We start from the raw sequence: 27,409 nt of genomic DNA, 5'->3' as shown, positions 1-27,409 counted from the left end.
TACAATGTGATAATATAGCTCATACACATGGTAGTTTTTTATAAATCTATCAGTAGTCGTTTTTATCATCAAGTGTAGCATGTAGAAACAAAACACCTAATACAAGGGGTTAATGCAGATGTAATAAAGATATATATCATTTATGAGCAGGTTTCCGAGTCTTGTATCCAATGATCCCATATTCTATTAAACTTGTCTGGGCAACCTCTAATGATATATAGAAACCTCTTGTAAGGGAGAGTTACATTTATGTCCGCCTTCCACTCCTTAATCTCCGGGGGTGTCGGTCGCATCCACCTCCTAGCTATAATTTTCCTTCCAGGGAAGAGAGTCTCCTGGAGGAATATTTTGGTAAGTTTGTCAGAGGGGTCAGGAAATATTCCAAGCAGACATTGTTTCGGGTCCAGTGCTACTGAGGAACCCATGTTGTCATGTAGGAAGGTTACAATTTGCTTCCATAAGCCCTGGATTTGTGGACAGGACCAAATGAGGTGAAAAAATGTACCACTAGCGGTGCCGCACATGGGGCATGTAATAGGTTGATTACTCCTGTATCTGGCTACCCTAAGCGGGGTCAGGTATGCTCGGTGTAGTATGTATATTTGAGATAACCTATCTGAAAGTTTGGGGGACACTTCCTTACAGGATTCCATCGCCTTTTCCCATTCTTCATTTTCCATTGGTCCCACATCCCCCTCCCACCGTGGTTTAAGATTATACGCAACTTTAGCGGACACTGGTGCGTTAAGCATGTTGTAAAAACAAGAGATCAGTTTTTTGGGATCTGTGTCAACTTTACAACTGCTATAATGGGATTAGGCGTAGGTTGTGGGGGGGGATTGTAAAAATTGTGATTGAGTTGCATGTCTCAATTGGAGAAATCTGTAGAACATACGGTCATACAGTGCAAATTCCCGTTTGAGGGTGTTAAAGTCTTTGAGAGTCCCGTTTGACAAAATGTGGTGTAGATAAAATATACCCTGTCTAATCCAGAGCCCCAGATTTTGAATATGTTGAAACTCCTGAAGATCCTTGTTATACCACAGGGGAGTATAGTCATTGTGTAAAGGGATATCTAGTTTGCCAGTAGCAAGTTCCCAGATACGTCTGTAGTGGTACAGTGAAGACTTCTTGTCCCCACATCCTTCCGGGGTCTTTGTGCCCATGGTGATAGCATAGATCGGATCCATGGTTTGTTGTGCCCACCGTGGACACAACAGGAGTAAGAATCTTTCGCTGTCTGTTTTATCTATGTGAAAAAGCTGTGACAGTTGGGATGCGATGTAGTAATGGTTGAGGTCTGGAAGTGCCGTGCCCCATATCTGTCGAGTTTTTAAGGGCCTGCCATGTTAACTTGTGCCTACTGTTTCCCCAAACAAAGGGTTTGAGAAGGGCCTCGAGTGACTTAAAATGTTTTAAGGGTATGTACGTCGGGGTGTTCCAAAGGATGTAAAGTATTTTGGGGAGTAATACCATCTTAATAAGATTAATACGGCCCCATATTCCCAAAGGTAGGCGAGACCATACTTGAATTTTAGCTTTGATGAGGGAGAATATTGGTTTTATGTTTAATGTTATATAATCCGTTGGGGTTCTGGAGGTATACACCCCTAGGTATTTAATCCTGTCTACTCTCTGCAATGGCATACTAGCTTGAATTTCTGTAGGCGGAAAATTGTCAATTGGCAAGATTTGGGATTTCTTCCAGTTAATCTTGAGTCCGGAGAATTTCCCAAATTGTTTGATAGTCTGAAGGGCATTATGAAGCGAGTGTCCGGGATCAGCTAGGTATAATAATGTGTCATCAGCGTACATGCTAATTTTTTCAGTGAGGGGTCCGAGTTTCAACCCTACAATCTCTGGGTCAGCCCAAATAGATACGGCAAGTGACTCCGCAGCCAAAGCATAGAGCAGTGGGGAAAGTGGGCAGCCCTGTTTCGTGCCTCTACCGAGGTCAAACTTCTGAGACGGACAACCATTCGCCACCACCGTAGCTGTGGGGTTTTGGTATAATAACTTAACCCATTTAATAAAGTTGGTACCAAAGCCATACCTCCCCAGACATCCCCAAAGATAATTCCATTCTATCAAATCGAATGCTTTGGCCGTGTCGAGGGTCACCACCACCCTTGAACCGACATTTTCGTGTATAGCTTGTAGGTTGATGAATAATTTTCGAAGGTTACATGAAGTGTTGCGGCCAGGCATAAATCCCACTTGGTCTGGATGTATGAGAGAAAGTATGACCTAATTTAGGCGAATGGAAAGCGTTTTGGCTAAGATTTTGATATCAACTTGTAATAATGAAATAGGGCGATATGACTCCGGGTAGCCTGGGTCTTTGCCCGGTTTAGGTATTAGGACTATTGTGGCTTCTCTCATGGATGATGGCAAAGAGAGAGATTGAAACTCTCTCTCATTATAGAGGGCCAATAATTTGGGGGTGATCACTTCACTATATTGAGAATAAAATTCTATAGGTAAACCATCCGAGCCGAGAGATTTGGATCTGGCAAAGCTAGAGATTGCTGTCTCTATTTCTTCCACAGTGAGGGGGGCCTCTAGAAGGCCAACCTGCTCATCTGTAAGTTGAAGGAATACGATTTTGTCCAAAAAGAGATCCATAACAGAGGACTCTTCCTGCACTATAGATGTATACAGGTCCCTAAAGAATTCTCCAAACCTGGATGACACCGCAGAGGGGTCTGAAATTTTTTGCCCGTCTGGGCCTTGGAGTGAAATAACCACTGGAGGTTTGTCTTCACTATGAACCAGATAACCGAGGAGTTTGCCAGCCCTTTGTCCCTGCTCGAAGTGTTTTTGTTTAGCGAAAAATAGTTTTTGCCTAGATTTCTCATATTATAGTTGATTTACCACCCTAGTCTGTAATTAAAGGACGGAAGCATTTGTCGGAGAAGGGTCGTCTGCATATATTTGTTCTATAGACGTAAGTTCTGACACCAAATTTGTGCATACTTACATGTACCCAAGGATTTATATCAATATGCAGAAAGACACCAGTCTATCTTCTCTATTCTTTATAAGGACCCATAGGCTTTGACATAGTTGCTGAGTGATCATCAGTATGCTGTTCTGTATGCCTTGTATTTTTGATCAGCTGACTGACCTTCATTGTGAGCTGGTTAGGAATGGTTATTTTTGCCTCCTTATTTCTAATTTGGGCTTGCATCCTGTCTCTTATTGCCAACCTCTGTTATTGACTTTGTCCCAAGTTGCATTTTTGGCTCAAATCCCTTCAGCCTTCCCCTTACCAACCTGGCTCTCTGTGATCTTGCTCCAGTGACCCCACTTTTGTTTCCTAATCAAGTTATGTGTCCTAGTTTCTAGGGTTCTTGTATCAGTTTTCCACAATGTGTTAATACTGGGGCGAACCAATCAAAGCATCTGTATTTTCCAAAGGATAATGCTCAGAGTATTTCTTTAGAATCTTTTTCATAAAGATGTTATAGTATTCACTATAGAGCAAGGATGGGCAACCATTTGAGTTTAGTGTGCTAACATTTGTTTTTGAAAGAAATAGAGTTCCAGATATATATAAAAAAAGTCTGTGTCACATTCTCAATCAGAAAGAGGACTATTTAGTAAGTTATTGTGATGCTATAAACTACATTCTGCAAAAATAACCCCCAACATTGGAGCCATTAATAAACTACATTCTGCAAAAATAACCCCCAACATTGGAACCGTTGACTGAAATAACAACCCCCAACATTGGCGTCAGTGACTACAAAAACAACTCCCAACATTGGTGTCAGTTACTGCAATAATAACCCCCAACATTGATGTCAGTGATGGCAATATTACCCCCCCCCCTATTGGTGTCAATGACTGCAGTATAACTTCCCAACATTGGTGTTAGTGACTACAATAACAACCCCTAACATTGTTCTCAGTGACTGCAATATCAACCCCCAACACTGGTGTCAGTGATTGCAATATTAACCCCAATGTCAGCGACAGCAGCGACCCCCACATTGACATCAGTGACTGCAATATTAAAGTGACTGTAAAGGAAAAAACTGTATTAAAAAAACAAAAACAAACATGTCATACTTATCTGCTTTGTGCAGTGGGGTTTTGCACAGAGCAGCCCTGATCCTCCTCTTCTCAGGTCCCCCTTGGGCGTTCCCTGCCGAGTGCCCACATAGTAAGCCACTTGCTGTGGGAGCTCAAGCCCGAGCTGGCTCTCTGCATCCACAAGACACAGATGGCTCAGTAGTGCCTAGGGATGCACCAATACCATTTCTTTTACAATGAGTACAAGTAACAATACATTTTTTTTAGTACTCGCCGATACCAATTACTGATACCTACCGCAACTGTTTTGTTTTAACTTCAGCTGTCAGCAATGGTACAAAGCATTGAAAAGTTATTTACAAATGAAATAAATCGATTTTTATTTTTAATTTAGCACTTTTTCAATGTGAAATGTGTAAATATATGTTAATATATATGTGTAAAAATATTCACTAACAAAGCAAACAAAAAAAAAGTTTTAATTGTTTATTGTTTATAAAATAGACATGAACAAAAGAAAAAAAAGCAGGAAAATAATAATTAAATGGAGGACAATAGGGAGTTAATTAAGGCTGATTAGATTAAATTAAGGTTTATTAAGGGGTTAAAGAGAAGAACATTTGTTCATCCCTTTGATGTGCAGATGAAGAAACAGAAATATACAAAAAGAAACAATGTTTCTTTTTATTTTAGTGTTTCAGGGCTGAGCAATGTTGGTAATAAGTGATAAACGTTGCGGCTGCTATTTTTTTTTTTTTTTTTGACAGCTCTAATTACCGGACTTCTTTAACACTGGGGAGACCCACTGACAGCTCAAAGAGCCGAGCCTGAAAGTATCGGTTTCAAGTATTGTGCATTTGCATGAGTACCGATACTTGTGCAAATACTCGGTAACGGCACCGATACCGATACTAGTATCGGTACAACCCTAGTAGTGCCCCCCCCCCCAACGTTTAACCTTCCACCTCACTGGCTGTGATTGACAACAGTGGGAGCCAATGCATCCTGCTGCTGCATCTCAGCCAATCACTATGGGGAGACCCGGGAGATCCTAGGGTCTCGTGTACTTCGCTGGATCGAGATCGGGCTTAGGTAAATATTAGGGGGAGCTACACACTGAAGGTTTTTCACCTTCATGCATAAAATACATGAAGGTAAAAAAACCTTCAGCCTTTACAACCTCTTTAACCACCAACATTATTGTCAGTGACTGTAATAATAACCCCCAACATTGGTGACAGTAATAATAACCCCCAACATTGGTCTCAGTAAAAGTTAGTAGAGAATACAGATTTGCAATGATACAATGTGGATCATTTCTTCCATGTTACAAAATACCTTGTCATGTGTTTCCAGTCTGTATATACATGGGTATAACACAAAGCAAAATGGACTAGCTCCTATATTTTTGTTACCATAAATGAAACCCAGCATACTGCATCATGATAATAGATATATTTTCACTGAATCGTGTCGATGTTAGGAGTGCTTCATAATTATACAGTACATGAGTTTTATATGTACATTTTTATTTTTATTTTTGCTGTTTGTGCCATCAAGGGACATAGAGTGAACTATACAAAGCTGAAACAGTCATGTGGACGTGAGATATTAGCTTAAATGTGTCACATATCAGGTGTTGGAACGGACCTGAGCACAGCTGCTATGAATTTTGATGGTCATTACGCCAGCTCCTCCATGTTTTCCTTTGATCCCAGGGATGGTTATGAGCCAAAAGGTTTAAATATTTGCAAATGTCACATCCTGTAAAGTAATCATGTTACCAACATGCAATGCTTGAAAGTGAAGCCATGAGTTTATATATAGTAGTTTTACTGTGATATGCAAAAGCCTCTATGTTTGCACAGCAAAGTTCTTTCAATGTTTAACACGGACAATGAGATTTTTGAGAGGACTCACTGCTTACAGGAATAATTTCAAGGAATTCTATAGCAAGTGAAACATGTAGGCTTCCATGACAGACCTTTCCATTTTAAAAAAAACTTGTTACCTGGCTGTCATTCTGACACTTTGTCTTTGTTGATCTCTGGTTCACCATCCTAAAATAAATATACAAATATCTAATTCTCACCTACATAAAATATATATATACCAATAATGGCACCTTTATACTGAGCACTCGTGGTGGAAGAACTAGAAGTTTTATCTCAGAGCATTTCGATTTGGTGTTGGGATTTTTCACTTATGGACTTTTTGCTTGCTACCATTGCAAATTATTTAATCAGTGTACACACTTATGTCTGATGTTAATTCACACCTAAGTCAAGTACCCATATAGTATTGAAGACAATAGATTAGCTTGAAAGCCAAACAATTAGCATTTCATAGGGAGATGTAAGCAGTGGCAGCCTATATATTTCTCTCACTGCAGGTTTCCTTTAGGGTATCCATACATAGTGAGAGATAGTATGCCTTAATAACTTGCTCTGTGTAACAATTTCAGATTAGAATATTCATGAAGTAAATGGATAAGCATTCCTGTGTCTACAGAAGAGTGTTGCAGTCCTAACGTGTGCTGTGTGTGTATGATGACCTTCATTCACCATAGAATATGGTTCTTCTTGCCTGTGCTGTTATATTTGGAGCTCTAATTATAAAGAAGTAGCTAAGTCCAGTAAGGACAGGGGTTGGGGAAGGTTTTATATGTTAGGTCACCTTTTCATTTTTTGTTAAGAGTTAAACTAATTCTTTAAGTTGGATCTCCTCAGCTATTAACTCCTATAGATGAGGCTCCTGTCCAGCACTAGAGGCAGCCACTGCCCATCGCCCAGAAGTGGAGGGCACCCTCCAATAGTGGTGCTAGGTCTAGGATACAGCATACTTCGGCATGATCCATCATTTGCACTATTTGAAAGGATCAGGCAATGGCTGTTTCCATCACTGGATGGGAGCTTCGGCTATAAAGATTCCCAGTAACTAGTTAGCTTTGACCCTTATAAACAATGATTTGTTCATTTTTTATATACAGATGAAGAGTACTAATTCTGTTGAACAAGTCCAGAACTGGAAATGTTTTGGGTGACTGATAAATTCATTCAGTTGTTAGCTACGATAATTGTAACATTCAAACATCTATGTAGAGAGCTCTTCCCAAAATTACTCATCACCCACATCTCCTGATATTTCCATACTCAACCTTTCTAAATACATTCTAACAGAACACTGCCCTTATACCTTGGCATAAGTTATGAAAAAAGGAAGAGAACACCAAACTGATGCTTAAAAGTCCAAATAATTTTATTGGTCAGATGTGTTGTGGACATTACTGATCCATTTCTAAGCATTTGTTGGGCACTCCATTATTGCTATACCTCATTTATAACACTTGCAGTGCCCCCTAAAAGCTTGTTAGTTAATAGGCAGCACAGTAGCTAAGTGGTTAGCACTTCCACCTAGTAGCACTAGAGTTGTTGGTTTGAATCCCAACCGCTGCACTACCTGCATGAAGTTTGCATGTTCTCCATGTGTCTGCAAAGGTTTCCTCCCACATTCCAAAGACATGCTGGTAAGTAAATTGGGCCTTGTATATGTATGAATGTGGGTTAGGGACCTTAGATTGTAAGCTCTTTGAGGGCAAGGACTGATGTCAATGTACAATATGTATGTAAAACACTGCTTAAATAAGTACCTTTAATAAATAAATGTACTCTACAATGTAGATTTTTTTTTTTATTGTGAGATTTAATCTATTTTGGATCCAGAGGTTCTGACCTCTGCCATGCCTTGGCATTAAACTGAGTGAAAAAATTAAGGTAATGGTGTTGGAGGAGACTCCTGTCAACTTTGGAATAGATTACATTCTTAATGAAAATTAAGCCATAACTTAGATAAGAGGGCTGCCAGTTGGTCCTCGTTGATTTAAGGCTATATTACCCTTTTACATAAACTGGCCCATGCAGAGAAGGAGCCCCGATAGTTTAAAATACACTGTACCTTTTTGTAAAAATAATGCTTAATGCAAATGCCATACCTGTAGGCTTTTCTGCCACCCATAAAACACAGTTGAAATACTCCAAATGTTTATGTTTCTATGTCCTGGCTTATTTCCAGGACATGACTGTCATTTTGCACTTACACATGCAAGCATGTTTCCTGATAAAAAAGCCACACATGCGCAGTGCGCTCTCACCCATTGCAGCAAAGTCAATCCATTGGCACATTCCCACCCGGATTCTCACACTATTATAGCCCCTTTCCATCTCATACTCTGGGCACCAACAAAATGGCCACTGGGCCTCCATCTCAGCTAAATAGATTTTCACTTTAGTTGTCCTCAGTGAAGTAGGCTCAGTAGCCATTTTGTTGAAGCCAATGTCCTGAAAATAAGCCAGGACGTAGGAATTGGGAGTAACTCAGCCAGGCTTCACGAGTGACAGAAATGGCCTACAGGCATTGCATTTGCTGTATTTTTTACTGGGGCTCCTTGACCAGTATGTCTGTATTGACCAGTTTATGTAAAAGGTGAACTTAGCCTTTAAGAGAAATACACCATTTGCTTTGAAGTGTTGGTAAGAACAAAATCTATTTTAGTATGTTTGGCATCATGTCTTACTGCAAACAGTTTTCTGAAACAAATACTTTTTTGAGAATCTGTTGCAAATGTTCTTCACTGGAGATCCTGGCAGGAACAGCACTTCCCGTTGCAGGCTGACAATACTAAGCCATTGCTTCTCAATTAGTAACAGCATTGTCATCCTGCCATGTGCACTCCTTTAGTTGGCAGTTGGCTACCAATCATGTCTATCAAATTGGCAGCCCAATGGTCAAATAGGAAAGCTTGCATAGCAAACTGACAAAGCAGCTACTAATTGCGGCTACTAATTGTGAGGCAGTGGCTTAGTGTTGTCAGCCTGCAACTGAAAGTGATGTTACTGCCAGAAACTCCAGGTGAGAAACATTGTAACAGACTCATAAAAAACAAAGGAAACTGCATACAGTGAGACATATTGCAAAATATACTAAAAAAAACAAAAAAAAAGACTTAGGGCCAGGCACGTTGGGCTTAAAAAATTTCTGACTCTAAATGCTGAACTTAAAACATGCTTCTAAACATCCTAATGTGCATGGACACATAGGATAACATCGAGCTGCTTCAACAGGCATTTTTTTAAGCCCAGTGTGCATGGACCCTTAACATGCATGTATACCCTACCAATAAACTTCTCCTATTTGCTTCCTTTTGGTCTGCTAAGTATAGAACTGAAACTGTTTTGTTATATCTATTTTGTAAATTCAAAATATAAAAGTTGATTTTGCTGGAAATCATGTGAGCTGATAACTTTCTGTGTTCTCTGCCTATGTACAAGGAGGAGTTATGGAGACAAGGAGGGAGATGAAGAAATGTCTGTGTTCTATGTGATCTATCAGAATTGAAGTAGGCAGGGCTGACAACACACGCTTTGGAATTCAGTGCCAAGAACACATGGGGGGGAGGGGGGTTACTAAAACTGAAGTAGACAGGATCTAAAGCAGCTGTGCATAGTAACCAATCAGCTTCCACATTCAGCTTGCTCAGTTAACCCTTTCCCGACCGGCGCACGACGATGTACGTCGGCAGAATGGCACGGCTGGGCAAATGGGCGTATATATATGTCCATTTGAATTTCCCGCTGCCCTGGCCAGGAGCTCCGTGAGTCGGGTCGCGGGTCCCGCGGACTCGATCGCCGCGGGGATACCTGCGATCGTCTCACGGAGAGCATGAATGGGGAGATGCTGATGTAAACAGCATCTCCCCATTCTGCCTAGTGACAGTGTCACTGGATCTCTGCTCCCTGTCATCGGAGCAGAGATCAGTGTACTGACACACACAGCCCAACCCCCCTACAGTTAGAAACACCTCCCTAGTACTGATTTAACCCTTCCCCGCCCCCTAGTGGTTAACCCCTTCACTGCCAGTGTCATTTACACAGGAATCAGTGCATTTTTATAGCACTGATTGCTGTATAAATGACAATGGTCCCAAAAATGTGTCAAAAATGTCCGACGTATCCGCCATAATGTCACAGTCACAATAAAAATCTCTGATTGCCGCCATTACTAGTAAACAAAAATTATTAATAAAAATGCTATAAAACTATCCTCTATTTTGTAAACGCTATAACTTTTGCGCAAACCAATCAATAAACGCTTATTGCGATTTTCTTTTTACCAAAAATATGTAGAAGAATACGTATCGGCCTAAACTGAGGAAAAAAAGTTTTTTTATATATTTTTGGGGGATATTTATTAAAGCAAAAAGTAAAAAATAATGCGTTTTTTTCAAAATTGTCGCTCTTATTATGTTAATAGCACAAAAAATAAAAATCGCAGAGGCGATCAAATACCACCAAAAGAAAGCTCTATTTGTGGGAAAAAAAGGACGTCAATTTTGTTTGAGAGCCACGTCGCACGACCGCGCAATTGTCAGTTAAAGAGACAAGTATTTTTCTGTACCTGCAGCATGTTTAAAAGAATAAAACAAGGCAAATTGTGCATGTGTAGAGGACAAAACATGTTTTTTATTTAATTTTGGCATACATTTTAAACAAAAATGTATTGTTGCTTAGTCATGCACATGTTCTCATATGTGTGTACATTTACAATTATCTAGGATTACTTCAACTGGAGATCCCACCATGATTTTCAGCTTAGAAGATTCCTGAATGGAAAATGTGCTTCACACAACTATTGGGAGATTCCAACACACAAAACCTACAGCACTAAAAAGGGGCCCCTGGTTCTTTATTCTGAGGATTTGGCATTGCCGGCATGGAATTTATCACAGGACAAACATGGTCATAGAAGTCATCGATACAAGAGAAAAAAGTTCAAGATTGAGCTCAGCACTCTTCTGGACTTATCTGGAGCTATTCTATCTTATGGGCGAAAACAGGTAAAGTGGCAATTCAAGTTAAATAAAAAATCAAATGATCAGCATCGATATTTCAGTCCAAAAGTGTTATATTAGGTTCAAGTTGATCATGGTGGGCTGTGTCAGCCCCTGGCTTTCTATGTGTTTTGGTTGTTCCAACAACAAGATTTAGTTGCCTAATTTCCTACTTTGCTCCAGTCTATCTGGAATGTAGGGTGTTCCTACCCACTTCTGCATCTCCTATTGCATGCATTCTCCATAATATGCTATGAATTAAAAATCCAAAACAGAGAGTGTGAGCCCCTTGTAATGGTCACAGGGGGTATAAAGACACAGAAAATGAAGCACAGTGATATAACTAGCAGAGATATAAGATGCTGGCTGTTGATTTATCTCCAGCATCTGACAAAACTTAGGATATCGGTATTGGATGGACTGATCCTTTAATATATATTTATTATTATTCCCAGCTGTGTAAAGTCTTATGATAGTTTGTATGTCTCTTATGCTACTGACGCTACCAAGTTAATTTCCCAACTACAAGTGTGCACATTTATAGCAGAGCTAATTGTGTCATAAGCCAATTAGCATGTTTTTCTGGTTGTAACCAGCCCTGCTGTTTATAGAAACATGGAGACATTAGGTTACTTTTGGCAAGTTAAAGACACATTCATAACACTGGAAAGGAGATAAAATTGGAGCTGCAGATTTTGATCTGCATAGTATGAAATGAAAGCAGAACTCCAGGTTTAGTGAATATTGTCTAAATACAAGATGCGCATGTATTCTTACTTGAATCTTGGCATGCTTCTTGTATTTCTTCCATATCTGTACAGTAAACCAGTGTGAAAATGTTCCTCTGTGCAGGAGCTTCCTGTAATAGAGACCAGACACTGCTGCTCTCTCTCCTTGTGCAGGATGACTGGCTTTGTCTCCACCCACTCCTGTAGTTTTTTGCAGGCAGCCTGTAGTAAATGGAGCCTGCTGGGCCTCTCCTGCAGCTCTGCTATCGGCACAGGCCTAGCACAGCACAGTGATGTCATTGCCAGGGATAGGCACAGACCAAGGGTGTGGCGGACATTTTCCAAAGTACAGACCTTAGTGAAGGACACCAAGGTACATTTCAACTTAAAACCATCAAAAAACACTCTGTCTACTCTCTGGCCATAGATCCCCCTTTAGAGCAGGGTCCCCATAGGCCCCGCTTTAGAGCAGGGTCCTCATAGATCCCTCTTTAGCATAGGCCAGGGTCCCCATAGATCCCCCCTTAGAGCAGGGTCCCCATAAATCACCCTTTAGAGCAGGGTCCCCATAGATCCCCCTTTAGAGCAGGCCAGGGTCCCCCAAGATCCCCCTTTAGAGCAGGCTCCCCTATAGATCACCCTTACACGATGATCCGATTCTTCTAGTGGAGTTATAGGAATAGGACACATACACGACTCACAAGGAAGCTGAGGGCCGGGGCACAGAGACCGGGCATGGGCAGGTTTAGAGGAAGAAGTTCCGTTCTCCTCCTCTGAAGGTCAGGGCCTGGGGGTGGGGCAAGCACCTGATTGGTTGATAGGACGCCTGCGGTCCTTCCAATCAGCGGGTAGCGGCGGGGGACCTGGATCAGTGGATGCTGTGACTGTCAGACAGCATATTCATCTGTCCTGCTTCTCTGACCATATAAAAACAGAGTGTGACCTGACATAGCCAATGTGGCAAGTGTCCATCCCTAATTGCAGGTATTGCAGAGAGAAATTGGTCATGGGACTTTGAATGAGGCGTTTCACAAATGAAAAAGTAACAATATAAATCGCATAAAAGAGTACATACCCTGTTTCCCCGAAAATAAGACCTAGCGTGATTGTCGGTGATGGCTGCAATATAAGCCCTACCCCCCTAAATAAGCCCTAGTTAAAGTCCTTGTAGGTCTTATTTTCAGGGTAGGGCTTATTTTTGGCGAAATAGGGTAGGGCTTATTTGTGGGGTAGGGCTTATACTGCAGCCATCACTGACAATCACGCTAGGTCTTATTTTCGGGGAAACAGGGTAAGTAAAAATATTTATTTTTTCACTTGGGGCAGGACACATTTTTAGATACAAGCACTTTGTCACATTTACTAACTACACTTTTTACATGTGTATATTTATACTTTCAGATTCAGTGTGGATCGGGTGTGTCCTCTCACCTTCCCCTCACATTATCATTTAATGGTTATCTGGATTGTTGCATTGGTGCACCCGTGATTTGGGTGGGGGGCCCCCGCCTCAGTCCCAGACTTAGCATTGTATCCGGCGTCCTCTGTTTCCCCTATCAGTGACTGGGCCAGCTTTCTGAGCTGGCATGTAAGTATGGGATTACTTGCCCCCCCCCCCTTTTTTTTCCAAACCTAGATAACTTTTTACCAATACACTATTTTTCATTTAGATCTATATCTATTTGTGGCATTGTATTCCTGACTAGTGGACAATCCACGAAAAGTGCGTAGAGTTCACATGATGCCGCCAATCTCTCGATTTCCATAAGGAACACTCATCATGTACCTTTGGTTTTAAAACACCATTATGTATTTATCTTTATGAATTAAGCTTTATTTGTTATTTGTCATGTGTCAGCTTAGTATGGCCTTTTTGGGATCTGTTCTTATACCAATTGTATTTTGTACTTTGAGATAATGAAATGTTTCAGCTTGTAAAATAAATATTTTTACTTATGTACCCTTTTATGCGATTTATATTGTTACTTTTTCATTTGTGACACGCCTCATTCAAAGTCCCATGACCAATTTATCTCTGCAATACTGCTTTTCTGACCAACTCCCCGCAGCCCAATGCAAAACGGGTGGAACGGGCAGCCGCGGACCCTGCAAGGACCGCTCATGGACACCAGTATCCGGGCACCTTGTCGATCCCTGGTCATTGCTACATTTACAAGGTAATATCTGGGCTTTCAAAGGCATTTGGTGCACACAAAGGGGGGTTTTATCATGTGTTTTTATTGACAAACATATCTGAATAAAAATGTCTATGCTTGGAGCTCAGCTTGGAACAATATTCATCAAAGTCATGTGCGCATAAAGTTTTATTTTAAACCATACTGTTTCCAGAATCCTTATATTGGAAACACATTGCAAGAGATGGGTTATCTGAAGCAGGTTTCCCTCCTCTTCATCTGCCTCCTATAGTCATACTGGTATCTCCATACTCCTTGTCTTGTGCATATTATTCTGACCGGTAGCTGGGCAGAACTAAATCTGGCCATAGACAAAGTGAATACCGACCAGTTCCCAATGAACTGTCTAACATTTTCTCCATGGGTGTCCCTGTCGGCACCCTCCTGCCCAAAATTCTTTGATTGAAATATTGAAGGAGCCATATGGAAAATTGACAAATGAATAGCATCTGCATCCAATCAGAGGCAGGCACTGTTTGGGTATTTTGACAGTTGGCAGCATCAGAATAAAGTAACCACAGTGGGAGATAAATTGATGGAGGAATGTTTACAATTTCTTAGGAAAAAAAATCTATGTGTATATGGCCAGTTAGAGCAGCTAACGATAGTAAACTTCACTTTACAACTTGTACTTACAGAAAAGCCAATAATAAGGCTTACCTGTAGGTACAGTTAACATCTCCTAAACATGCACCGTTTAGGAGATATTCACATGTGTTGCAGCCGGTGACGTCACCAGCGTTTCTACTTTACACTCTGGATAGATGGCACACTCTAGAGCGGGGGTTAGCAACCTGTAGATCGCGATCTGCCAGTAGATCGCAGACAGGTGAATTGTAGATTGCGGTCTGGGCTTGCTGACCAGCTATTGCAGTGCATCAAACAGAGTGCAATGCAGAGGGAGTCTTTGTAAAGTTGGAGCTGTAGTAGGGAACCGGAGCCATATAACCGATGCCTCCTTTGAAGTACTGGCTCTTCTCCCATGCAGAGTGATACCAACTGCACTCCACCTCTTATCCTGGCTAGTGGTCTCCAGAATGGTGCCAGAAGCAGGAAAGAAGAGATCTTCAGGTCAGAGTGAAGCAATACACTGGGCATCATAGTATAGGGCTGCTTTCACACTGATGCACTGCCATGAAGGGCTCATTCACAAGTGCAGCAGGCACTGCTGCTCCTCTGAAAAGCGATCCAAGTGTGTTTGACAGGTGGTGAGGAGGCGATATGTTGCCTCCTCACCACCTGAATTAAACCCATGATTGCCATGCAATGCTTGCGTTTGCAACACAGTATTACGGCAATTAGAGATATCAGGTGTCAGGAGGCAATGTAGATATTTGCCAGCACACCAAGGATCAGCACACGGTGGCGTCCAAACGGTTTAATTTATTGCATGATCACAACACAAAAGGTGCAACGTTTTGGAGTCACGCAGGACCCCTTCGTGATCACATGCCTGACGAAGGGGTCCTGCGTGACTCTGAAACGTTGCACCTTTTGTGTTGTGATCATGCAATAAATTAAACCGTTTGGACGCCACCGTGTGCTGATCCTTGGTGTGCTGGCAAATATCTGCATTGTGACTTGAACCAGTATCCAGCTCGTTGTTGCTGCAGCACCCGACCTTTAAGAGCTTATACCAGGAACGTGTGCGATGGGAATATGAAACATTAGGTGTCAGGAGGCGACACCATGCCCAATAATCTTTGACTTCCCCCCATGTTGTTCAGGTAGATCTCCACCTCTTTAAGGTTGCCTACCCCTGCTCTAGAGTGCTGACCATTGAGAGTGCTGTGCGACTCTGGCACGCATGTGCGGGAGTGACGTCAACGCAGCTCACCCATTCAAATGGCCAAAGCACACAAAGCCAGAATGTAGGCTGAGTGAAAATGAAATCCCTGTTAGCCGTGACTGGAGGGATCCTTTTTTAAGATAAGTCTGTCATAATGTGCTAGCCTGCAGTGCATACTAGCACATTATGACATTAACCTGTAGGGGGACCAGTTTGGTTTTTTTTTACAGTTTACTACCACTAAGAGCCAAGAAACTGTATAGCTTGAACTTTAGTTAACACTTATTTGCAACAAAGGTAACTTTTAACACAATATAATAGAAGTATCATTATGTGTTTTAAATAAAATATGTGTTATTTATTCACACTTTGACAATGGTCTGAATGTGTAAGAAAGCATTCTCTTTTATTTGGAGAAAATAAAAGTATTGTAAGGGTACTTGATGTCATCTGGAGTCATGGCTATATCGGTTATGTGTGCATTGGAGGCAGGAAGTTGAATCGTATGAGTGTCTTAAAGGAATGCTATAATGATTTGGGTCAATTTTAAAAGTAATATTTTACATCTATTTTACTTGATATATAAAATATTTGTTTTATATATAAGGATTTATTACATGACAGAGGATTTCCATGGCATTATAGGAGACAGCATAACAGCAGCCCCTGCCTCAAACTTCCCTTTGTCCTATTTTAAACCTCACACAGAACTATCCGATAAGGGAGGAGTTGCACCTATGCATTATTCACTTGAGTGTGTGTGTGTAAATTTTAGCTTAAGCTACTGAGTGCTGTAAATCAAGCTTTTATGTCAATAAATAATGAGAAACAAGGAAATGTGAAAAGAAGCAAAAAGTTCTACTGTGTAACTAATAGCAGACTGCATAATAGCTATGTGCAATATTTCTTATTTACCCGATTAAAAGTCCAGCATTTGTCCCTTCTAGGAGTGCTGGATGTTGGTGTCACCCATTGTGCTCTGTCGTTTCCTCAGCTGGCCCCTACATTACTTCAGGACACAGTAGTGTGGAAGGAGCCAATAAAAAAGAAACACAGAGCAGGAGGACCAGGCATCTGAGACATCCAGAATTGTGCTAGTTGCTGAAGATTTTTCAGCAAGCTTAGAACTTACATAGGTAATTATTGCTTGCTTTACAGGGATACCTTAATTTAGTTTTTTTTTTTTTTTTTTTTTTTTAAACAGTGACAGAGTTGCTTTAATCGACTTTTGTTAAAGGAGCCTGTTGGAAAATTGCCAGCTGAACAGTGCCTGCATCTAACCAGGTACTGACACTGTTCAGTTATTCAGAAAGCCTACAGCATCAGTTGTCAGAATATAATAGCCTGGCAGGGGGACTTTGTCTCTCTGCACTGTTAGCTTGGATGGCTGAATCTGTTAGATTTCTTTCATTCAGCCCACAGTCTGAAGAAAAGAAATATATATGGAGCAGACCTTACAAGTTTATAGCTAAATTCCTGGAATTCAGGAACTCTGTAAAAAGAGAATGCACACTGAGTTAAAGTGAATGTAAACCCAATGTCATCCTTTCTAAACTACTGCCATAGGGGTTATCTATAAGGATATACATGCCTCCTGCATGTATCTTTACCTATCAAATGTCTCCCCTCTGTCTTTTATGAGACCCAAAATACTGCAGATTCTGTGGGTGGGTCTGTTGTCTGGAGCTCGGTGGGTGGAGTCGTGATGTCAGTAGACTCCCCGCCCACCTCTACACTCCCCTTGTCAATATGCATTTTCTCCTGTGTATTTCTTACACTGAACTTCTGCTATGATCTCTAACATCCAGTGAAAAGACAGGAAAGTAACCACATGACTTCAGCATGCCAAATCATGCTGAGGTGTGGAGCAACCAATCCTTGCAGAGCTGCTGAAGAAAGGAGTGGGGGTGGGAATTAAAAAATAATGCATGTCTTAGGCTAGTGCACGAGATATGTAAATCACCTGTCACTCACAGCAAGGGGGAGGATTTGACAAAATTTTTCTCAAAAAAAATTTCGGGTTTACATCCACTTTAAGTCCAACTAGGTGCATGACATCTTCTAGACTTCTTTTTATTATTTACATCTGACAGGTTTATTGCTATGCTGGAGAGGCACACTGGGATCTAAGAGGAGAGAAGCACACAGAGCAAATATGCTTCTCTGCTGCACATGCACAAAAGCCTTTGTATTTTGTGAATGTGATCACATGATACTAAGACTTCTGTGATTGGGCAGGAGGAGGGGAGGGGCAGGCATAACAGCTACAGAGACTCTACTGTTGAAGAAGTAGAGATCAGAAGGGTCGGCATTGGGCTTCTGAAAAGAGAGCAAAAGGTGTATTCCGGGGAGTACTATAAACCTGTCCGATATAAATAATAGAGATAAGTCCAGGAGATGTCATGCTCCTTTTTTGACTTAACTCATAGTGTGCCTTCACTTTTTAAAAGGAGCTGAATTCCTGTAATTCAGCTTAAAGGAGTGCTTAGTAATGCTTTGAAAACATTCTGTCAAGCAGGCAAGATCCAGCTGCTCTCTAATGTCTACGAATAATTTAACCTACAAATTAAATAAACACAAGCAGTGTTAAATTATCATAAAACACAGCTTTTGCCTGTGCAAGAATAATTGACTACAGTAATCTTTTTTTGACTGTGCAAGTCCACAGGGCAATTGAGGTGAGATAAATAACAACATTATCCATGAAATGGAACTGTTAACACAGAACAAATTAACAAGAATACAAAGGTAATCCTATATTTAGGCTCATGGAGGCCGTCAATTATGTGCAGCTTCTGAGATGAGTGTGAACAATGGCACTGAGTAATAGCCAGTGCCGTATTATCAAAGACGGTAAAAGGGACAGTTCCCCAACCCATCAGTCCAGGGGACCCATCAACAGATTTGAGGATTTAGTTCAATCAGTTAATGGGTCCTGGCTTTCCCATACTATGGAGCTGTTATTTATCAACAACCTCTCTTGTATCAAACAAGGGTCCCCCACTGATCTTGTATTGGACAGTGGAATTCCAGTTGACAGGGTTAAGCTATGAAGCCACATAAAGTCAAGACCCAGTAGCAAAGTGAAACGAAATCACGGAATAGTCTGAGTCTTCGATTACACCTAGCACCCTGACGTGTGTGAAGGGACCAATAATTGTGCTATTGATCTCAATTGTAAAGTCATGGGGGTGGGGGATCAGGGAGGAGGAGGAAATATTACAAGCTCAGTTTTAGACAGATTGAGTTTGAGAAAATCTAAGCCATGGGAGGTTATCAACTGGCCCAAGAAAGAGGTGTAGAGAGACAATAGTGTTAAATTAGGACAGAGCCTTGGGATACCCCAACAGAAAGAGGAAGAGAGGCGGAGGAGATAGAGTTGTATGTGACACTGCGGGCGTACTTCGATAGGTAGGAGGAAAACCAGGAAGGAGCAGAGTCACAGAGGCCAAGGGAGTTGATTTTATTGAGGAGGAATCGATGGTCAATGCCAGCGAAAGGGTCTGATGCCCCGTATACACGGTCGTATTTTCTGACGGAAAATGTGTGATAGGACCTTGTTGTCGGAAATTCCGACCGTGTGTAGGCTCCATCACACATTTTCCATTGGATTTTCCGACACACAAAGTTTGAGTGCAGGATATAAAATTTTCCGACAACAAAATTCATTGTCGGAAATTCCGATCGTGTGTACACAAATCCGATGGACAAAGTGCCACGCATGCTCAGAATAAATAAAGAGATGAAAGCTATTGGCCACTGCCCCGTTTATAGTCCCAACGTACGTGTTTTACGTCACCGCGTTTAGAATGATCGGATTTTCCGACAACTTTGTGTGACCGTGTGTATGCAAGACAAGTTTGAGCCAACATCCGTTGGAAAAAATCCTAGGATTTTGTTGTCGGAATGTCCGAACAAAGTCTGACCGTGTGTATGGGGCATTAGAGTATGAGTATGGAGTAAATGCAGTTGGTTTAGCAGTTAGTAGGTCATCATCAGTGGAATGTTGCTGATGAAAGCCAGAATGTAGGGGGTTGAGAAGGTTGTTATCAGTGAAGTAGCAACTCATACGATTATAGACAAGGCATTCAAAAAGCTTGGAGGGAAACTGGAGCAGAGAGATCGGTCTTAAGTTGTTAAAACAGGTGGGGTCCAATTAGGTTTTTTAAGTAAGCCAGTGCATGTTTGAGTGGGGAGGGAAAGGTGTTGATAGAGAGGGAGAGACTAAAGATGTGGGTTAGAGAGTGTAGGATAGAGCAGGAAGGGGGCTGTAATAGTTGTGAGGGGTCAGGTGAGGAGGTGGGCCTCAGAAAGGAGTTTGCCATTTTCCTGTGGTAACAGGTTCAAAGGAAGAAAGTGTTGAATGTGGTGTTGGACTTGGTATGTCAGTTGTAAAAGAGAGCAGGGCACTGGAGATCTCAATACAAATTGAATCAATCTTGTTTTTTTAAATGATTGGCAATCCCCTGGGCAGTAAGTAAGGTAGTGAGTTAAGGCTCGTTGGGGGGAAGTAGAGAAATAAGGGGAAGAAAGGGTAGAGGGTTTTCATGATAGTGGTGTAGTAGGTTTATTTAGCAGTGTGGAGGTAGGAGTTGTATTTGAGTAGGGCAGATTTATAGAGGGTGAAGTCTTGCAGGTATTTTGTTTTATGCCACACTCTCTCAAGAGCACTTGCTGTTCTGGTGTCTGTTTCCCAGGGCTATAGCGAGGCCTGGTTCTGCATGTAGAGAGAGAAAGCAGGGTAGTCATGCAGAGAGGTCATTGAGAAAGCGTGACACTGGTTCCAGGTGGACTATAAATGACCGCAATCCTCTGACAAACTGGAGAAAATAAAGATGAATATAGCGCACTTTAAAAAAGCAGATGAACCGCGAGGGAGGTGTAGGAAGAACCTGGAAGGGGCTTTGTGGGGAAAGGAGAAGTCTAGCTTCACCTCCTTTTCATCCACTGGATCTGGGTGAGTGAGTCTAGTGGAATCCACCATGGGAGAGGGCAGCTGGAGAGGCAGAATTGGATTCCTGGAGCTAGGTTTCAGTAAAAGCAAGTAGACTGAGGTAGTTGGAAAGGCAAAGGTAATCGTCAGAGGCCAGTTTGTAAGTGACTGAGTGGACATTCCAGAGAACACACAGGGGGGGGGGGGCTTATGTGGGCTCAGAAGGAGCAGGAGATGATAAGTGCAGTAATACTGAGAGAGTGGAAGTGAGGGTGATATGTAAAAGCTGTGGGGTGGTGAGCAGGGGTAAATACATGAGAGTTTGAGGAGAGAGGGTAATGAGAGCATTTTGGAGGGTGAAGAGAGGGGAAAAGCAGGCTGAGGGAGAGAGATAAGAGATAAAAGTGCAATTACAGACTGTTTGGAGTGGATTGCTTGTACTTGCCTATATTATTTTACCTTAGATAAAGTGCTGTGTTAAAAGTGCCAAACACTTAACGCAGAAAATGGCACTTTACGCAAAAATTACCATGCCAAATTATAATTTCTAAGCTGAATATTTTTATTTAGCATTAACGAGAATAGCAGTTAACATTATTTTCAAAATGTTTGCAATAAATAACTATGACTCAGAGGCTAACCCTTGGGCAATCCCCAATAAATTGCAATAATCTAAAGGAATTCACCAATATGGCGGGTTCCCAAGGTTTGCTTCAGGAATCACAGCTCTTTGGATCCAGAGGAGCGTTAAGCAAAATCCAGAGACATTTTGAATCAATTATGCCTCAAAGGGAACAAACAAGGGGAAAAAGTCCTTGCTGACTTCCCAATATGTTTTCACCCTGGATCCCACATATACATCTGAACTTCATACTGCTACAGAATATGTGGAAATACCACCAACATGCCTAGTAATAAAATATTGTAGAACCTATTTGTTCTCTTAAAATTGTTCCTTGGTCTTAAACTCTTCATGTTCTTTTCCAGTGTGCTTCCTTCTTAATCATCAATTTAGTTATCGTAATACATGCATTTACATAGGACAGCAGGAAAGTGCCTGGTCAAGGACTGCCTATGGATAGACATATATTAACAGATATACACATTCATAATTTCATAAATGAACATATTGCATATAACTAAAGTGTACACCTTTGGTGCAATTACACATATTCTCTGATGGACTCCTGCCACTCCTTCCTCCAATTTTTATACCTAACGGTTTCTGATCCAACAAGATATTGGCTGTACAGCTTGTTGGTACCACACAGCCTCTTGTCAACATCCTGCCATGTGCCATACACTCACTATTGAATCCTATGGAGAATTTGTTCTATATACTTGAGCATGGAGTACAAATTCTCTGTAGGATTCAATGTAGAGAATAAAGTTCATTGGCCCGGCCAGCAGGATTTTGACAGGAGACTGTGCAGTGTGGTGGGAAGATAAGAAACACTAAGCAACTAATTAGAGTTTACTTTCTATCAGTTTTGAGTAGTTAGAAGGATGAAAGATGACTACTCATTAATTGCTATAGGTTAGAGCACTCTGCTAATTGCTCTTTGAAGTGGCAAAATGCTATCTGGACTTGGTTTCTGTTGCCAATGATGTAGGACAACCCCTGTCAGATTGTTTTTTTTTTTTTTGGTTTGTTTTTGCTGTCTGTGTCTCTTTTATTTTCCTTCACTTCCTGTCTTGACAAACAACAGGAAGTCAGAGGAGATCTCTCTGGCACCATTCCGAGTGAGAAATTACCTAATTTCTTCACCAAGAGAGGAGCACCTGAAGCTGTTAGGTTACATGCATACCCATGGTAGCATCAAATCACGGCATTTTCTTTCACAATATTTTATTGAATAAAAACAAACTCACAAAACAGTGAATATAAGCCAAAGCTAGCGGCAAACAGTAATTTGAGAAGGATAACATACATACCACAGACAAGTAAGTCTCTTAAATGGTGTAGCTAGTAGCTTCAAACAAAGACAAAAGGTAACCAGGTGAGAATGCCTCAGCACCTTTACAGTCTATGGGGTAATAACAAACCATATAGCTCTGAATGATCAAAGCCTAGAAGGTATGTTAGGCAAACAATATTCCAGACATCATTATGTAGCAAATATCATAGAATACCTGAGTTTGACCTATGTTCATATCTGGAATAAAGTCTGAGAATCTCAAAGACCAAAATAAATTTAGAGAATATATCTATACAAAAATAATTTTGAGAAAAAGGGCAGAAAAAATTGACCCGAAAGTGTGGCAAGAAAACAATAACAAACTCCACACATGGGCTTCTGGCTATAAATAACCAAAAATAAGAAGTAAAAAAAGAAGGAACAGAAAAGAAGTGTAGAGGTAGAAAACCAAGAAGAAGAGAGTCATGAAAGAGAAAAGAAGCCCCATCCCAGGGAATCCAAGGCCGCCACTGGTCAAGCACCTGGGAGGCACAGATGCAACATCCAGCTCCGCTGCCAGCAGTCTCTTAAAGTCTATTGCCGCGTACACACGAGCGGACTTTCTATCCTACTTGGTCCGGCACACTTTCCGACGGACTTTGTCCGCCAGGTGCGCCGGACTTTAAAACGAACGGACTTGCCCACACACGCCGGGATTTTCCGGCGGGCTAAGTCCGCCCGTCTTTCCGACGGACTTTCGCCGGAGTTCCGGCGGACTTTCAGAATGAACGGACTTGCCCACACACGGACAAGTCCGTTCATTTTGAACGTGACTCAGGTGCGACGGGACTAGAAAAGGATGTCAATCTTGCCGCTTTTATCGGCGAGATTGACACCTTGCTAGCCCCGTCGCGGGGCATACCAGGCCCTTAGGTCTGGTATGGATTATAAAGGGGAACCCCGCTACGCCAAAAAAATGGCGTGGGGTCCCCCTAAAATCCATACCAGACCCCGATCCGAGCACGCAGCCTGGCCGGTCAGGAAAGGGGGTGGGGACGAGCGAGCGCCCCCCCCCTCCTGAACCGTACCGGGGGGGGGATCTTCCTCCGGCTTCGGGGGTCTTCTTCCGGCTTCGGGGGTCCCTCCGCTTCATCTTCTCCCGGCGTCCGGTTGGTTCTTCTCCGCTCTCCGGCCTCTTCTCCCGGTGTCGCAGGTCTTCGGCCGGCCCCTCCGCTCTCTTCATGTAGCTCTATTGCGAGCGGAGGTCCGGACTTCTGGGCTTCTGGGCTTCTTGGCTTCTTGGCTTCTCTTCTCTTCCCCCAGATGTTGACACGACGCTCTCTCCGGCTGGACTGGTCTCTGAGGGCTGCGTTGTGACTTATATAGGCGGAGACCCCGCCCCCATATGATGTCACAGTCCTTGGGCATGCTGGGACTGTGACGTTTTAGGGGGCGTGGTCGACCACGCCCCCTAAAACGTCACAGTCCCAGCATGCCCAGGGACTGTGACATCATATGGGGGCGGGGTCTCCGCCTATATAAGTCACAACGCAGCCCTCAGAGACCAGTCCAGCCGGAGAGAGCGTCGTGTCAACATCTGGGGGAAGAGAAGAGAAGAGAAGCCAAGAAGCCAAGAAGCCAAGAAGCCCAGAAGTCCGGACCTCCGCTCGCAATAGAGCTACATGAAGAGAGCGGAGGGGCCGGCCGAAGACCTGCGACACCGGGAGAAGAGGCCGGAGAGCGGAGAAGAACCAACCGGACGCCGGGAGAAGATGAAGCGGAGGGACCCCCGAAGCCGGAAGAAGACCCCCGAAGCCGGAGGAAGATCCCCCCCCCGGAGCTGTTTAATAAAATATTTAAAAACCTGTGTAGTGTGTTTTATTACTTACACTTTTTTCCTAGGTAAATGGGTAGGGGTACCATGTACCCCATACTCATTTACATAGGGTGGGGGGCCGGGATCTGGGGGCCCCCTTATTAAAGGGGGCTCCCAGATTCCGATAAGCCCCCGCCCGCAGACCCCGACACCAACGGCCAGGGTTGTCGGGAAGAGGCCCTTGTCCTCATCAACCTGGGGACAAGGTGCTTTGGGGGGGGGGCGCAGGGTGCCCCCCTCCCCCAAAGCACCCACCCCCCATGTTGAGGGCATGCGGCCTGGTACGGTTCAGGAGGGGGGGGGGCGCTCGCTCGTCCCCACCCCCTTTCCTGACCGGCCAGGCTGCGTGCTCGGATCGGGGTCTGGTATGGATTTTAGGGGGACCCCACGCCGTTTTTTCGGCGTAGCGGGGTTCCCCTTTATAATCCATACCAGACCTAAGGGCCTGGTATGCCCCGCGCTCGCCGCAATAGGAAGATTTGTTTTTCCTATTGCAGCGAGCGTGAGATGCAATACCATCCCCTCGTGTCGTATTTGGTCTGTCGGACCAGCCTACACACGAGCGGGCTTTCCGTCGGACCAGCACACACACGAGCGGACTTTCCGCCCGAAACTGAGTCCGACGGAAAGATTTCAAACATGTTTAAAATCTAGGTCCGGCGGGCTTTTGGGAAGAAGTCCGCCGGAAAAGTCCGCCGCCGCCCACACACGGGCGGATTGTCCGGCACACTCTGGTCCGCCGGACCAAGTATGCCGGAAAGTCCGACCGTGTGTACGCGGCATAAGTCAAACTGAAATATGTGGCGGCTTCTTAGGGTTCAAAGATGTACCGAGCATTTGGGGCCATATGTGCTAATAAATGTGTGCCATGAATGGACGAATTCTGCTTTCGGGGTGTACATCCTTGAATGCATACAGCCCTAACCATGAGTACTGTTTGGTACAGTGACCATTCCCATCCGTAACCTGTCATAGATGTTAACAGGCAGCTGACAATGGGGCTGTACACTCCATCCGTGACTCCTAGGTGCCCAAAATTGCCATGATTTGACGCTGATTGGCCAAACTGCCCGTGTGCATGAAACCTTTCCCACAAACTCTGTATCTTTTACTCTTTGTTTCTATACTTGCTGTTAGCATTCTTTTTTATGTTTTGGGAATGAAAAGATAGGGTGTGATTTTGCTCTAAAGCCCACCAGTGTCTTAAAATGACCCTAGCTACAGTAAAGATACTGTAAAAGTTTGGACAAATAAAATGTCAAGCATATGAGGCCACATAAAAGCATTTGATTGTTGGCATAAACTATGATTGCTAGCAGAGGCCAAAAACTTCTGCTGCTGTTCAGCTATCGAAAGAACGAGTATAATAAGCAACTATCCAATTTACTGTAAGTAATCCTGCTGCATATGTTTTCATTATCGTTAAAAATGGCATTGAAAACAACATTTCAGTAAGCAATATTTGGTAAATGAAGTAACAAGGTTCAACCTCTGGTTTGTACCTTCTGTACCTTGTTAATATTGGAGCATTGAAGTTAAACAGCAAAATCTGCCATCTGTCAAGTGGAGGGAAAGCAGCACAAACCGCAGTAAAACTGCATAAGAGCTAATGAAGGGCTGACATGTATAGAAAGGAGCCCGTGTTCTCTAAATAAATTTGTTTTTTATAGATCTGAAGAGCCAGGATACTCTTTCCATTTTAAGCATTCATTTACTGGAGTTGATTTACTAAAGACCTAGAAAATGTTCACATAGATCAGTAAATAAGGTGAAGTTGAATTTACTTCAATCATCCAATCACATGCAAGCAAAAATTATAGCCTAACCATATTTACTATACAACTAATTAAAGCTAAAGTATGGCCAAAAATGAATGTTGTCAGAGTGAAAATAAGTTAGCTCTAATGATGTGTGGCCCATATCTGGCTGCTGCAGCATTTGTTAAATATCTTGCTTTTTCTCAGGCAGCAGTCTCCTGTTGGCAGCGAATGTTCGGCTCTGAGACTTGTAGTTCCGGTTCTAGTCAGTGAATGCAAGGCACTTTGTAATTGGAGGAAGTGCGGATGAAAATCATGGTCTCCCCTCCCTTATACACAGAACACCCTTCATCCATTAAGATGAATATTCTTAATATTAATATTCTTAATATTAATATTCTTAATATTCTGAAAGGAGGAGGTATCAAATGAGTGACTGCCTCTGATTTCTGTACTGCATTCATATCTAGAAGTCTTAGCATAAGATGTTCAATGCCAACAGGAGACGGCTGGCTGAGTAAAATGTAACAAACACTGAAATACTTAGATGGGGCATGTATCATTAGAGCAAACTAATTTTTACTGTGCAAATAACGTGACTAATAACACAAACACTACCATATAACGTTATCAAAAATAAATGTAAATGCAAGATAATTATCAATGTTAATCCAAAAATAAACAAAAAAATTGTAAAGAAAGAAAAGAGGAAAATAAGAAAAAAATCAGGATAAATCCCAGAGTCCAAACAGAAAGTACAGTAAGCTTCACAGAAGAATAACAATATAGATTTTTAAATCCCCTTTGTGCTCCAACACGGCATGCAGTGGCGCTCCGCCACCAGGTGAAATGGATGCTCACCTTAGTGCAAGACCCATATCTGGGTCAACACAGCTTTTGAGAAGATAAGGTCTCACACACCAAATGTTGATCTTCTTCTATAGTCCTCCTTAATTAGCATACCAGCTCCCATAAGGACAACTCTGCAAAGTGCTCAAAGGAAAAAAAGGGGGAGAGAACTCTAATAGTGTAGTATACCATTAAGCACAAATTGAGGCAAAGCCAGGGAGCATGTGAATACCATTGGAGCAAGTGAGATATTGCTGGATGCCATTCCACATACATGTTTGTTTTTATTAATAAAATGTGAGTTTAATTCTTAAAGGTTTAGCTAGTGTAATCTGTGCTTAATGGTATACTACACTATTGGAGTTCTCTCCCCCCTATTTTTCCTTTGAGCACTCTGCGGAGCTGGTATGCTAATTAAGGAGGACCATAAAGGAAGATCAACGTTTAATGTGTTTGATGA

The 27,409-nt window shown here is 42.3% G+C and overlaps 1 protein-coding gene across 4 annotated transcripts in view; it reads left to right on the top strand.

Moving 5' to 3' along the window:
* KIAA2012 (KIAA2012 ortholog) overlaps positions 1–27,409 on the top strand; it is a 313,387-nt gene that overhangs the window by 10,225 nt on the left and 275,753 nt on the right. For all 4 annotated transcript variants that reach the window (XM_073633290.1, XM_073633291.1, XM_073633292.1 and 1 more), the window contains exon 2: positions 10,649–10,930. In XM_073633290.1, coding sequence (XP_073489391.1) covers positions 10,649–10,930 — 282 coding nt within the window. The remainder of the gene's footprint in view (positions 1–10,648; positions 10,931–27,409) is intronic.

This window comes from Aquarana catesbeiana, linkage group LG06 (genome assembly GCF_042186555.1).
Source record: "Aquarana catesbeiana isolate 2022-GZ linkage group LG06, ASM4218655v1, whole genome shotgun sequence".
Lineage (NCBI taxonomy): Eukaryota > Metazoa > Chordata > Amphibia > Anura > Ranidae > Aquarana > Aquarana catesbeiana.
The sequence above is the reverse complement of the archived record's forward strand: the minus strand, read 5'-3'. Positions and strand labels throughout refer to the sequence as shown.